General features: G+C 39.0%; 1 protein-coding gene across 1 annotated transcript in view; it reads left to right on the forward strand.

Moving 5' to 3' along the window:
- Positions 1-10,931, forward strand: part of PCOLCE2 (procollagen C-endopeptidase enhancer 2) — a 65,237-nt gene extending 54,306 nt beyond the window's left edge. The window contains exons 7-9 of the mRNA XM_063442500.1: positions 4,856-4,939; positions 7,438-7,605; positions 9,233-10,931. Of these exons, the coding sequence (XP_063298570.1) occupies positions 4,856-4,939; positions 7,438-7,605; positions 9,233-9,363 (383 nt within the window). The 3' untranslated portion in view covers positions 9,364-10,931. The remainder of the gene's footprint in view (positions 1-4,855; positions 4,940-7,437; positions 7,606-9,232) is intronic.
- Positions 10,932-14,378: the final 3,447 nt, after the last annotated feature.

Raw genomic sequence — 14,378 nt, forward strand, 5'->3', positions numbered from 1 at the left:
GTCAAAAACAATTAAATGCATTAAAATTGCATTGGTACCCGGAGTAACCATTTAATTCCAACTGCCTTTCTCTAGAATAGGACTTTTAAAAAATATAAAAATAAAAAAATAACTGTTTCAGTTGGGCATGGCTTTAAATTACTAACTGGGCATATTGTACAGCATTGCAGAATATATTGACACTCTATATTTAATAAAAAACAATAATAATGAGTTATTACCTATTTACTAAATTATAGTGTCAATAGATTTATCTTAGCGCACGTCTTCAACTTTTACTAAAAAACTGTGATTTGCTTGCCATCCAGCAGTTAAATTTATATCCCAATTATTTTTTACAGGATATTTGTTCTTTCATGTTAGTAGAGTTCTTTGCAATCAAAGCATGGCTTTGGAAATTCTATGTTGAATACTAAAAATAATGCTGGCTGGATTGGTTGGATTACAGGGCAGTAATCTCCCAGTAGTGCCCTGTTATTCACACATTCCTCTGTGGTTGACCACAAAAAAAGCTCGGAAATGAGACGTGTATAGTAAAAGAAAACTGTTGCACTCTGCTTGCATTCATTCTACAAATATATACTAGTCCATTCATTTCTACATTAGAGATGTGCCTTCTCCTTGTATTGCCCTTTACAAACGGTGTAATGCTCTGTGTGTGTATTATGTGTATACTTGACATGTAGTGGCCAGTACAGGTGCTCGTGAGGGAGACCATGTGCGTTACTTAGTGTCCACATTCTAACTATTTTCTAACTGGCTACAGAAATATAGCACACCAAATCCCAAAGCATGCTTCTTCTTAGTATCTGTCGATGAACATGACTGGTATACCAGACCAATGGCCTTTAGAGTCTTTGGTTCTTCGTCTGGGATGAGGTAGAACAGATCAGCAATCAATCAAAATGTATGGTTGAAATGTAATCAGGAATTGTGTGAATCTGCTAAACTAGCATGGACCTAAATCTGTATGAAATGTTGTCATCCCTATTTTAAGCTCACAGAAACCCATCTGTCCTGAAAACAAAATAGTCCTATGTACCTTTTCAAGTGTCCATCGAGTGTATGGATCTGTAAAGTCCCAGATTCCATTAAAGACATTTATTAATTTCAGTAGCATTTTTCATATTAATAGTTTTGAGTCTTGACACAGATGTATGCTCTATATACCCTACTTGTACTTATTAAGGAGGTCTAATCTATACAAGGCAGTACATTTCCCATGAGGCCACCATATTATGTAGTAGAGAGAAACAGACTGTGAGTATGTGTACCGGGAAAGGGGGGGGGGGGGATGTTGGCAATGAGGCAATGTGGAAAGTATGGGTGACTGTATTAGTAAGTGCAAGTGCATTCCGCCTAATTGGATGACAGTCCGCAGCATTCCCGGCTGCTACTGTTTACATAATATTAACCATGTACTGTTAGATGACACTACAAGCCATTACTGAACTACTGGGGCCTCCTGAGAAAGGAACAGGTGCAAGGGCCAACCGTACATGTTTGTGAAACTGAAGACTCTGGGGAATTTATTTTCCTTAAGCAAAAATGTCCTGGTGACATTCAGATCCATCTCTTTACTTCCGAACTACAGGCCGAGCAGAGGTGAATGGGAAACACTCACATGTAATATCTGAAAACATTGAGTTACATATTGTAGTATGTTGTGCAGCATGGCTATTTAGGCGTAAAAAGTGCAAATTGGCTTTTAATTCACCCCAGTTTACTATTTAGTAAATAATCCCCTATATCAGTCTCTCCTTGGTCTGATATTTAGTGATTATGGTACAGCGCTAATGGCGTCATATTTGCAGAATGCTGTAAAAAAGGTAATTCTAGCATTGTGGTTACTCTTAAGGTGGATATCTCTGATCTTATTATTTTGAGTCCCGAACTTTCAGTTGAAGGAACACTATAGCGTTAGGAATACAAATATGTATTCCTAACGCTATAGAGCCCTAGTCATCGTTTAGATGACTAGGGCACCGTTCCGATGTGAATAAATGGTCAATTACCCATTTATTTGCTTACCTTAATCCAGCGCCGGGCTCCATCGGCACTGGTGACCTCTCCTCCTCCATCGACATCAGTTCCCGAGTGGAGCCGAATGCGCATGCGTGAACAGAGGCGTGCGCATTCAAACACGCCTATAGGAAAGCATTACTCAATGCTTTCCTATGCGGATCTTTTTGACGCTGGACTCTGTGAGAACGCCCAGCGTCAAATAAATGCAATTTACTCAGTGTAAATCGTGGAAGCGGCCTCTATTGGCTGTCAGTGAGACAGCCACTAGAGGCTGGATTAACCCTCAGTGTAAACATTGCTTTTTCTCTGAAACTGCTATGTTTTTAGCTGCAGGGTTAAAACTAGGGGGACCTGGCACCCAGACCACTCCATTGAGCTGAAGTGGTGGTCCTTTCATTTGTGCCATTTCAGAGGAAACTTTACCTTGAATTTCTGAGGGTGACCAAATTTTTTGGGATAATCTAAATCCGATATTACACTTAACACTCTTGTTCCAAAAACTGCAGAATTTCAGATCTAGTCTGCCTTATATCTCATTGGGAGTATTCTTGTTTAATGACAAGAGTGGGCTTTAAATAATCTGTTCTGTCTTTTTTTCCATTTCCACTGAGTGCTTAGTACCATATGAAAACAATTTAAAGACAAGATAAAAGAAGATTCTTATAGAAACATAGAAACATAGAATGTGATGGCAGATAAGAACCATTCAGCCCATCTAGTCTGCCCAATTTTCTAAATACTTTCATTAGTCCCTGGCCTTATCTTATAGTTAGGATAGCCTTATGCCTATCCCACGCATGCTTAAACTCCTTTACTGTTTTAACCTCTACCACTTCAGCTTGAAGGCTATTCCATGCATCCACTACCCTCTCAGTAAAGTAATACTTCCAGTTATTATTTTTAAACCTTTGTCCCTCTAATTTAAGACTATGTCCTCTGGTTGTGGTAGTTCTTCTTTTAAATATAGTCTCCTCCCTTTACTGTGTTGATTCCCTTTATGTATTTAAATGTTTCTATCACATCCCAACTGCCTCGTCTTTCCTCCAAGCTATACATGTTAAGATCCTTTAACCTTTCCTGGTAAGTTTTATCCTGCAATCCATGAACCAGTTTAGTAGCCCTTCTCTGAGCTCTCTCTAAGGTATCAATATCACCGGTGGGGGTTATCCCGGTCCCCACCAGGCAAACTCGCACCTTCACATCTCTTCCGTGCGGCTAAACATCGAAGGCAGACGGCTCCCACTCGGTCACAAGAAAATGGCTGACGGCGACGCAGCAGTTCCACAGACAGAGAGAGGAAACATTTTGTGGTGCACTGAATTGGTGCCCAAGACTCACCCAGCCCGAGCAAACACTGTGGGGGATTCCTCGATGGCACTCAACCTCCTCAAAAATCACCCCAGGAAAAGGCTCCAAGACTGGCAAGCATCACAGCAGCCTGCATATATATGCCTCCCCACACTGCAGTGGTGCTCCCTTGACATGGACATAAGGCCTACTCCGGCTGAGCACAACTCAACAAAGATCCTGAAGCCTGCGCCAATAATCTGCACCGGGAAAGCGCCTAAGGAAACCATCCCCTTGCACCAACTCCACTATGCGGCAGTCTGCACCACGGTACTAAGGCTTGACAGGAACCGTGTCCATACTCACCCAACAACCGAGAGACACGAGGAAGGCAGACTACAATTGCTGCATCCAGCAGCGGGACATTGGGACTCTGTGAACCTCTTGGGTATTATACAGGGACTCTCCCCACGCACGGAAATGGGCTAACTTTTTAGTATCTCTCTTGTGATCGGAGCAGGCGGAGACCCCAGTCCATACCTCAGCTAGCCCCATGTGATGTTGTGGTGGTTGTAGATATTGATAAGCATGCTCCCTCTCCGTTAGTGTTACTTTTAATGTTAAAGCTATATTAATTTTACTTTCCTGCCTATTGACACTTATAACACAATATGCCAAATCCTGCTTGGTGGTAATATACTCGAAGAACAACCATAGTAAAGCTTGCAACCCTAAAATCTCACAACAGTGAGTTAGGAAATCTGAATCTGTAACTCTTAAGCACTCACTCGCAACTGACACGTTGATTTATCTCTTGAGGAAACTACATTACATAAATCCAATGTTTAGTTTTGCCATGCAATTGTTTTTATATGTTGACAGATACACCGCCAATCGCTTTTGTGGCATTGCCTGCTTCATTGTAATTTTTTCTCATGCACAATAAAAGAAAGAATTAAAAAAAAAAAAAAACAGCAGCTGACAGTATTTGGTTGTGCTGGTTTAAAAAAGCTGTGACTGTGTTACCCACTTAACATGGTGTTGCGTTACTTATTGGGAATAGAAGGGTAATGGGATTTGGTGATCGAAGGAGTGTGTGATTTGCCATAGCAGCAAACACATGACCATAAATGTTAGGGATCGTTTGTAGACCGACAATGTTTCAGTGCTACATAATGTGCCTCTAATTAATTTATTCCACAATTTTTTACATTTTTGGCTGAACTGTAAATACATTTTAATGGAACTTGGTTGGGAAGCAGTGATCTACATAAAGTCTTATATACGTTTTGTCTATTGGATTTATTTTTAAATTTCTTAGATATTAGCATGTCCCTTAAGTGTTTGCATATTTTTCTTTATTTACTGACTTTCTATGAAACTGTGTTTTAAGCAAATAAACCCAAAGGAAACAAAGTCACAAAATGTTTTATATAGCTCTAAATTTTTTTCTGTGCAGTGAGTAGAGTATTTGTGTGTATATATATATATATATGCTTTATAAATTAAAATGAGTATATGTTTTTTCTTTTGTATTTTTTAGATCTAAAACCAACCGTTGCACTTTGCCAACAAAAATGCAAAAGGACTGGGACTTTGGAGAGCAATTACTGTTCAAGTAACTTTGGTACGGAAATAAAATTACGTTTTGACTTGAGGCTGTGTCTGTAAATGGAGCAAAATGGCAGAGAATTTAGTTGTAAGTTGCCATTAACATACAGAGCAATGTTTGATAGTGGTCTGTGTCCTCTGTAAGCATCTGAGGCTCAAAAGGTTCCTTGAGATGTTTAGAAAAGGACACAGTAAACATGTGTCCACTGTGAGTCGTCTAAACACAAATGGCCAAAGAGAAGGTGATGTGTTGCTATATAAAGATCTTTATTCAAGCTGCCGGACCTGGCATGTTATATTACTGGAACATTTTTTATATTAGTATCCTACAAGGACCAGTCTGTGTATCTCTTTTGGCTGTTAAATGTGGGAAAAAATACACAGTCGGAGAAAAACATGTTTGTTTCAGTAAGGTGATTTAAAATGCCCTATTGAAAAAATGATTGCACATATGTAGGTGTACCATTTTGAATATACGGGTCCAATTTATAATTTGGTGGAACTGTCTATAATTCACACTCTACAAGGAGTTATATCCCATGATAAATGGTTGTCTGGCAGTCATAAATTCTGGTTTGATAGACATTGTTAATTTCTAATAATTGGGAAAGAAATGAACTGATTTTATATTCTACTAATGTAGACTAGACTGTTTACATTGTTAGATATTCCTTAGAATGAAAGTGGCCAGACCTGGTCTCCTTATATAGATTAAACACTATGCATTACCAAGCAATACCTTATTGGGACAGCAATGAGACCATGCTTTCTCCGAATATTAATTCAACACTAAACTGCATGCCTTAGGTACTGATCATTTTTAATAGACAAAGCTCAACCTATGCCCATAAAGACTTTGTATTACGCACTTAGTACTGAAATCGTAAAGGGAAAGTGACCAAACTGCAAGATCAGTCATGGTCAAATCTATATATATATATATATAAAATACACAAGACCCAGCGCACTCACCTATCCACTAAACAGCAACTTCAATGTTGAAAGATTTTATTTGTTTTTTTGTTTTTTAAAACACCTAACCTAGGCAAAAAAATAATGGGGATTTAGTTACATTATATGATCATACATTGCATAAGCCTGCCACTACGTCAATGTACCCCCATTTTGTCAGGTCCTACTCTAACAGCCTAATGTCTGCTCTTATGAGATTAACCCACTTACTTGGGGGGAAAATTCCATCTGGGGCTCTCTGCAGTGCAAGGCTAAATAGGGCCCTGGGATGAGGCACCTGTGACAGGGAGGGGTGCAAAACCAAGGAGTTGGATAGACTCTCAAATATATATATGAAACAAGGGGGTGTGATTTTGCAACATTGAAGTTGCTGTTTACTGGACAGGTGAGTGTGCTGGATCTTGTGTATTGTATAATTTGGCCCCCAGCAGCACCCCCATTTATGAATGTTCAGGTGAGTGCAGCCACACCCCCTTTATATATATATATATATATATATATATATATATATATATATATATATATATATTAAGCATTATAATCTAATACATTTAAGACTGGCTAATGTCAATTCTGTTAAAATTGCATTGCACAGAATGTCATACATTGGCTGAGAGCAGTCAGTTGTCACTCTCAGCCACTGAATGACAATGGCATCAGCACCCAGCTCTGCAGAAGCGAGCTATACATCTCCAAACCAGCAGTGAGCCTCGGAGCCTGGTGTGGGCCCAAGTAAGAATCGTTTTAAAATGGTTTGCCCCATTACAAATTGGAATTATTGCAACTACAGCGGGCCGCTGTGGTTATGATGTTTGGGGTAACCCTTTTGAGACATCAACAGAGCATAAATTATTATTAATATTATTATTATTTATATAGCGCCAACAAACTCTGCAGCTCTTTGCAATAGCTGGACGAACAAACATGTAGTTGTAACCAGACGAGTTGGACACACAGGAACAGAGGGGTTGAGGGCCCTGCTCAATGAGCTTACATGCTAGAGGGAGTGGGATATAGTGACAAAAAAAGTAAGAATAGTATTAGAGAAGTAGATCGGTAGAATAGTATTCACTGAAGGCTTTTAGTGTGTGTGTTTTTTTGAATGGCTGTTGCAAGACATGAATCAGTTGGGAGCTATTAACAGTTTAATTCATATGCTTTGGTGATGAATTACGTTTTTAATGATTTTTTGAAAGAGTGGAGACTGGGTGAGTGTCTAACAGAGAAGGGAAGGGAGTTCCACAGGAACGGTGCAACCCTCGATAAGTCTTGAAGGCGAGTATCAGAGGTGGGAGTACGAACAGAGGATAGACATAGGTCTTCGGCAGAGCTTAGGGGCCTAGACGGGACATACTTGTTTATTAGGGAGGATAGATAGGTGGGAGCAGCATTATGTAGAGATTTGAAAGCAAGAACCAGAATTTTAAATTAAGCCCTATATCTTTCGGGAAGCCAATGCAGGGACTGATAGAGGGGTGAGGTGTGGAAGGTGTGGGCGGACAGGTATTTTCTAAATATCCATGTTTTGTTTTGTTTCTCTAGTGATAACATGTACTATTATCACAACACTTAGCAGAGGAGGCAGTGTGTATGCAACTGTGTCTATTATCAATGTTTACAAGGAAGGAACCTTGGCAATCCAGCAAGCTGGCAAGACTATGAGCGCCAAGATCATGGTGGTTTGCAAGCAGTGCCCACTTATACGAAGAGGTCAGTAACGACAAAACACTTGAATATTTTATATTGTAAACTTTGCATCTGTCAAAATCGATTATGTTATCGTACTCATAGTGCAGTTTATAAAGCTCAAGTTAACTGGTAGTATATACATACAAAATAATAATACTTAATATAGAGCACTCCGTCATGGCGGTAGTTCTATTAATAGGTATTTTTTTAAGTATATCACAGAATAAAGAAATCTTAATGGCAACTGACATTAATGTGGATAGGTGCAAGATAATGCAACTTGGACGTAAAAACCCAAGGGCAGAGTATAGGATATTTGATAGAGTCCTAACCTCAACATCTGAGGAAAGGGATTTATTTCTGATCACTTAAAGGTAGGCAGACAATGTAATAGAGCAGCAGGAAATGCTAGCAGAATGCTTGGTTGTATAGGGAGAGGTATGAGCAGTAGAAAGAGGGAAGTGCTCATGCCATTGTACAGAACACTGGTGAGACCTCACTTGGAGTGCTGTACCCAGTACTGGAGACCATATCTTCAGAAGGATATTGATACTTTAGAGAGAGTTCAGAGAAGGGCTACTAAACTGGTTCATGGATTGCAGGATAAAACTTACCAGGAAAGGTTAAAGGATCTTAACATGTATAGCATGGATGAAAGACGAGACAGGGGGGATATGATAGAAACATTTAAATACATAAAGGGAATCAACACAGTAAAGGAGGAGACTATATTTAAACGAAGAAAAACTACCACAACCAGAGGACATAGTCTTAAATTAGAGGGACAAAGGTTTAAAAATAATATCAGGAAGTATTACTTTACTGAGAGCATAGTGGATGCATGGAATAGCCTTCCAGCTGAAGTGGTAGAGGTTAACACAGTAAAGGAGTTTAAGCATGCGTGGGATAGGCATAAGGCTATCCTAACTATAAGATAAGGCCAGGGACTAATGAAAGTATTTAGAAAACTGGGCAGACTAGATGGGCCGAATGGTTCTTATCTGCCGTCACATTCTATGTTTCTATGTTTCTAATGTGACACTTCAAGATATGGGGATCCATAAAAACGTGACCAACCAATATACTGATCTTGAAAGATGTTGCTATGGTTTTTTGTTCATTTGCTTTTTTTGCTTAGTTCTCTTTTGTACTTGTTTCTTTAATTGTATTGTGTAAGTTATTCTAAGTAAATATATGCTCTCAGGGTTTTCTAATTTGCCTGTTTTGGCCATAAATTTGAAATTCCATGATAAACTCCCAATTACTTAGTGAAAATATTTAACAGTTATGCATAGAAACAGACATTACTAACAAACATTCCAATTATGGTTATTTATCACAATATAACAAGCATACTTGTAGTTTTTACTTTAAACTGGCAATTTTGAGCTCAAACCACCAATATTTCACCAAAACAGCCAAAGATTATAGCCGAGTTGTACAATTTTCAATACAACTATTAAAATCAGTCCTAAATTTTGCTAATTTTATTGTAAGTTTTCAACAATTTATTTTTTTTGGTAACAAAATGTTCTGTGCGTTTTGTTGTGCCACATGTATGTACTAATTACTTGAATTCTGATTATCCTGATCACATACAATTACCAACACTATGTTACTAATTAGTTGTTCATGTGTCTTTCTACAGGGTTAAATTACATCATCATGGGGCAGGTTGATGAGGATGGCCGGGCCAAAGTTTTCCCAAACAGTTTTGTCATGAGTTTCAAAACAAAGAATCAGAAGATGCTGAACTCTTTGAAATCGAAGAGATGTTAGAGGCTTAGCAGTATTGCATTACTATCAGCTACTGAGACTGTACTTGCCCTGTTTCAGGAGCCAGATGATATGGATCTCGTTTAAATCCAGCAGAATTGAAGATGCATATTTTACAAAAACAAATTCTATGCTCCTCCAACAAGGAATGTGCTCCCATATAAGCTTCTCCCATTGAGATTGTAAACTGAACTGTTCTAGGTTCTGACTACTTTATAGCTGTTTATTTATATATTTTAACCCGCTAAGGATCAGTGACATTCAATGCTGTCATTCCAATCTGGTCCTTAGATATCTTTGGGAATGAACATGATTGTGGTTCTTCCAAGTTATTAGGGTTTTGTTTTTTTCACAGGTCCCCACTGGTTATATGGGGGCCATATGGACCATACGCCTATATATTGTTTGTTTGTGAAAAGGCTGGGATGGCCCTTGAGAGGTGCCTCATGAGTATTTTAAGATCACTTAGTTCTTCCTTTGATGTTGGCTCTGACTGAACCATTGCCAACAAAAAAGAAAAGTAGTAAGTTTGTAGTATACCCCATGGGAATAAAAATATAAAATGTTAGAAAAAAAAAAAAACTTAAAGGTATACTATAGAGCTAGAATTACAAATTTGTATTCCTAGCACTATATTAACCTCTGGCTTCCCCTCCCTCGCGCCTCCCATCCCCTACGCTCATTAAGCATTGACTCAATGCTTTCCTATATGATTTGACTGACATGCAGAGCGTGAGGACATCCAATGTCAATAAGTCAACCAAAAGTCGCCTAACAAGCAGGAAGTGCCTCTAGTGGCTGTCTGATTGACAACCACTAGATGCAGTCTTTGTCCTTCATTGCAGTTTATCTAATACTACAATTGTTTCCTTTTCAGGACTAAGTGTGACAGGGACATTGCACCCATATCACTTCCTTTTAAAAAGGGCGATTGGAAGAAATAAATAGATTTGCCACAAACAGGGTTATTTACAAAAGTGAGAATTGTCAAATTGAATTCAAAGTGAATTTAAAATTTTAAACCAAGCTGAAGAATATTTCCAATTCAGCTTCTATAGCCTTAAATTTAAAATTCCCTTTGAATTCACATTGAATTCCCAACAATTCTCACTTTAGTAAATAAAGCTGAACATGTCAGATGCCTAAGATTGCTATGACATTATAGATTGTTAGAGGTCCTTAAGGGTTAAAATCATGAGAATGTGTTTTTTTTTTGTAATGACTAATGTGGTGATGTAACAAAATTTAAAGTGCAATATTTATAAATTTATGTCTTTTTTTTTTTATTGCTGAGCATTTTTCAGTGTAATAAAGATTTTGACACTGGTTTGTGCATATAGCTTATGCTTAAATTATATATGAGATTGCATTAGACCACATGGTGAATCTATCTAATAGTGTAGTGGAGTTGGGTTTTTCCTCTCCCCTCATTGTTCCTTCTAAACTTACCTTTGCCTTCTCTCTATTTTTCATCTTTTGAAGTCCACTCTGTTTCTTCAATTCTCTCTCAGCACGTGTTGCCATTACCTACCATCAATCTGGCTCTCATCTACTCTTCCTTGATCATTTTCCTTTCTACTTGACTTCCTTACTTTCTCTGCTCTGACATTCCTTCCCTCATCTTTGGTTACTTCAATATACCTATTAACCAACCTAACAGTTCAACAGCATCTAGACTTCTATCTATCACCCCTCATTTGGTCTTACTCGGTGGTTGAACTCCCCATCACACATAGCCGACAATAGTCTTGACTTTGTTTTTTCCAACTTTTGCTCTGTCTCTAACTTCTCTAACACACCTTTCCCTCTGCCTAACCAACATCTTCTCACCTGCACTGTCAATGTGCTTTCAGAAATCTAAGCTCCTTGATCTATGTCACTTCTCTAACCCTTTTCAATCTCCACTTGCTCCTCTCACAACTCTCTCCTGTCCCTCTTAAGCTATCTTATACCATTCTGTCCTGTCTACCGCTCTAGATAAGGTTGCACCAATTAAAGTTTACTCTAATCACCAACCACGCCTTTAACTGTGCTACAAGAAGCTCACCCCTTATCTCCAACTATGCTCCTGTACCACAGAACATTGTTGGAGAAAGTCTTGCACCACACCTGATTTCCAACATTACAAATTCATGCTATGATCCTATACTTCCACCCTCTCCATTGCCAAGCAAGAGTATTTGATCTCTATCATCTAAACCTACTCTTCAACTTCTTCATACCTTTAACTCACACATATTAACTCTCAATGTGCTAAATATCTGGAAATCAAGATACTAACTAACTAATTGGTATGACACACCACAGAAAATTCACAAATATCTCCCGGAGGTATCAGAGGTTGGACAGGGGAGGCAAGAGCAGGGGCTCTCCTTCACATTTTTTGGGAGTGTCCCCTCATAGTTCCCTATTTTAAGCAGGTCCATGATGTGCTACTGGCAGACAAGGGAGTGGCTTTCAACCCAGCTGATATTCTGTTTAACAAGTACACTCTGCCAGTATTGAAATACAAGAAAACAATGTCTAGGCATCTACTTACGGCAGCCAAATCATTGATCCTTGCAACATGACGAAGGAAAGAACTATCAACATTTCAGACTTGGCTTCAGAGAGTCGAGGAGATCAGGCAGGTTGAGGAGGGGATAGCAGCATGTGGAAGGTGGTTGGAGAAGCACAAAGAAATCTGGAGAACATGGACATTTTACAAGAGAGTAGCCAGATTACCGACTAGTCGGTAGTGATGGAGTAGAGTTGGCTGACAGGAGGATCACGGCTCTACGGATCTGCGGACCGTGGAAGACAGGGGTGGGCTGAAGAGGTGGGACCCCCTCCCCCTCCCCCACTCCCCTCCTGCTTCCTACCCTTCCTCTTCCCTTTTCACCACCTTCCCTACCCCCTCCATTTTTTTCCTTCTTCTTTTCCTCGCCATCTCTTCTTGGACTTGCCCCCTACCTTCTTCTCTTCTAACTTTTGAGAAAGCTGTATGCGAAACATGTCACGTGGAGATTAAGGATTGCCTACAAGGACTGGTTTTATTTATAGTTCTTTTTACTATATAGTTCACTTTTAAATAGTTTTATTTATTCTGTTTATTAATAAAGATTCTGTTTTAATACCCAGTCACTCTTGAGCTCCTTATACTCTCACCATCACTCTGCTGTTTTTGATCTACATATATCCCTCGGTGGGGATTGTTCCACCTAAAGCTCCATACACTAGAGCAGGTCATTGCTCTAGCAAATGTAAGTAGGTCAAATATTATTTACTTATCCTACTTTTACATACGTACTGTACCATTGGTATACATCCTTATTTTTTTCATATGATGAATCGCACTACCTTGGGAATCTGATACCAGCAAAAAGAAATCCTTAGACGGGGATTGTTCCGTCCAGGCTCCTAAAATAGAGTGTTTTAAGCTCTGGAAAACGTGAGTGCCCCTTTGGAATTTATCTTTATAACCATATTATTCATAACATACTGCACTATCATTGTACTTTTATTTCCCTTTTTTTTAAGAGTAAGACACATAATTGCGAAATCTGCTGCTACCTGTGTATGTATGATTTTATTATAATAATTCTTAGCGCTGTCCAGCTAATTTACTTGCTTGTTTTGTTCTATCGTTCACAAGGTAAAAGGAACTCCTTGTTGGTGAATAGCTGCTTTATTGGATAGAGAGCACTTATCACTTTTTTCACTATCTGTTCTCTTCTAATGTACCTGATGTGATTGTCTAGAATGACTACTTGCTTACTATTGTTCACACTCTACACTTTGTACATAGATGATATGGGTAGACATGGGTTAAGTGTAGCAGCCTACCAGGGAGAGCAAACTATGCCTTGGTCCACTTCCCGTGAACCGGAACTTAACCAGGTTGAACAGGGTCTGGGGCTTGTTAGTTAATACTTAAGTGCAGAAGGTGCACTCCTACTTAATTAGACATCCAACCGTACCCCGGACGGAGTAACCACATTTCTCAAGGAATATGTTCGTGTTTACTTTACTTTGACAAATGTCACCCATAGTGCTATCACATTTTTATTTTATATTTTGTGTTACATTTTAGATAGCGGGCCGAGACAACGCAGATCCCACTTTGGTTCGGTTGCATTGTTCCTTATAAACTGGGTTAGACCATCTTGCACTTTTTTATGTCTGCACATTTACTAGCCATGTGAAATAACATCTTAGCTATGTGAAATGTATACTTTTTTTAACCTATGTCTGACTGTTCTTTCCAGTCACTGATTTACTTCTGTATATCCTTTTACTTGTATTTTATATAACGTGAATACAATTAAAAGAGATTGTCAAAAATATTGCCTGCTTTCACCCTATTCATAGCTCAAGTCACAACTAAAGCACTTATTCATTTCCCAACTTGACTGTTGCATCTCCTACTGCACTACTTATTCACCTTTGTCCACCTTCCAAATAGCCGCATTAACCCTCTTCTGTTTGTAATGCATGCTGCCACCAGGCACATCTTCCTGACTGACTGCTACAGGCACCCGTCACCCCTTTACCAATCATGACATGGAATTCCTGTACTCTTTGTGATCCAATTCAAAGTGCTAATACAAACCTACAAAGCTATCACTAACTCCACTCTTCACTACATCTCCTCATTACTCAACAAACTGCCCGCATTCACCCTTTTCTAACTCAAGTTACAACTAAGGCACTTACTCATGCACTCATCATTTTCCAACTTGATTATTGCAACTCCTGCTGTAGTACTCATTCACGTTTATCTACCTTCCAAATACCCACGTTGACACTCTTCAGTCTGTAATAAAGGTTGATGCCAGGCATCATTCCTGACTGACTACTACTCACAAATTTCACCCCTTTGATAATCATTACATAGGATACCTGTATTCAAACGTCACTCATCACTACATCTCCTCATGTAAATAACCTCTCCTGGCATCAACTCTCATCTCATAACTTTTCAAGGGCTGCCCCATTCCTTTGATATTCCCTAAGCCGTGTCATTGGGCTGTCCCCTA

The sequence above is a fragment of the Pelobates fuscus genome, chromosome 2 (assembly GCF_036172605.1).
Source record: "Pelobates fuscus isolate aPelFus1 chromosome 2, aPelFus1.pri, whole genome shotgun sequence".
Lineage (NCBI taxonomy): Eukaryota > Metazoa > Chordata > Amphibia > Anura > Pelobatidae > Pelobates > Pelobates fuscus.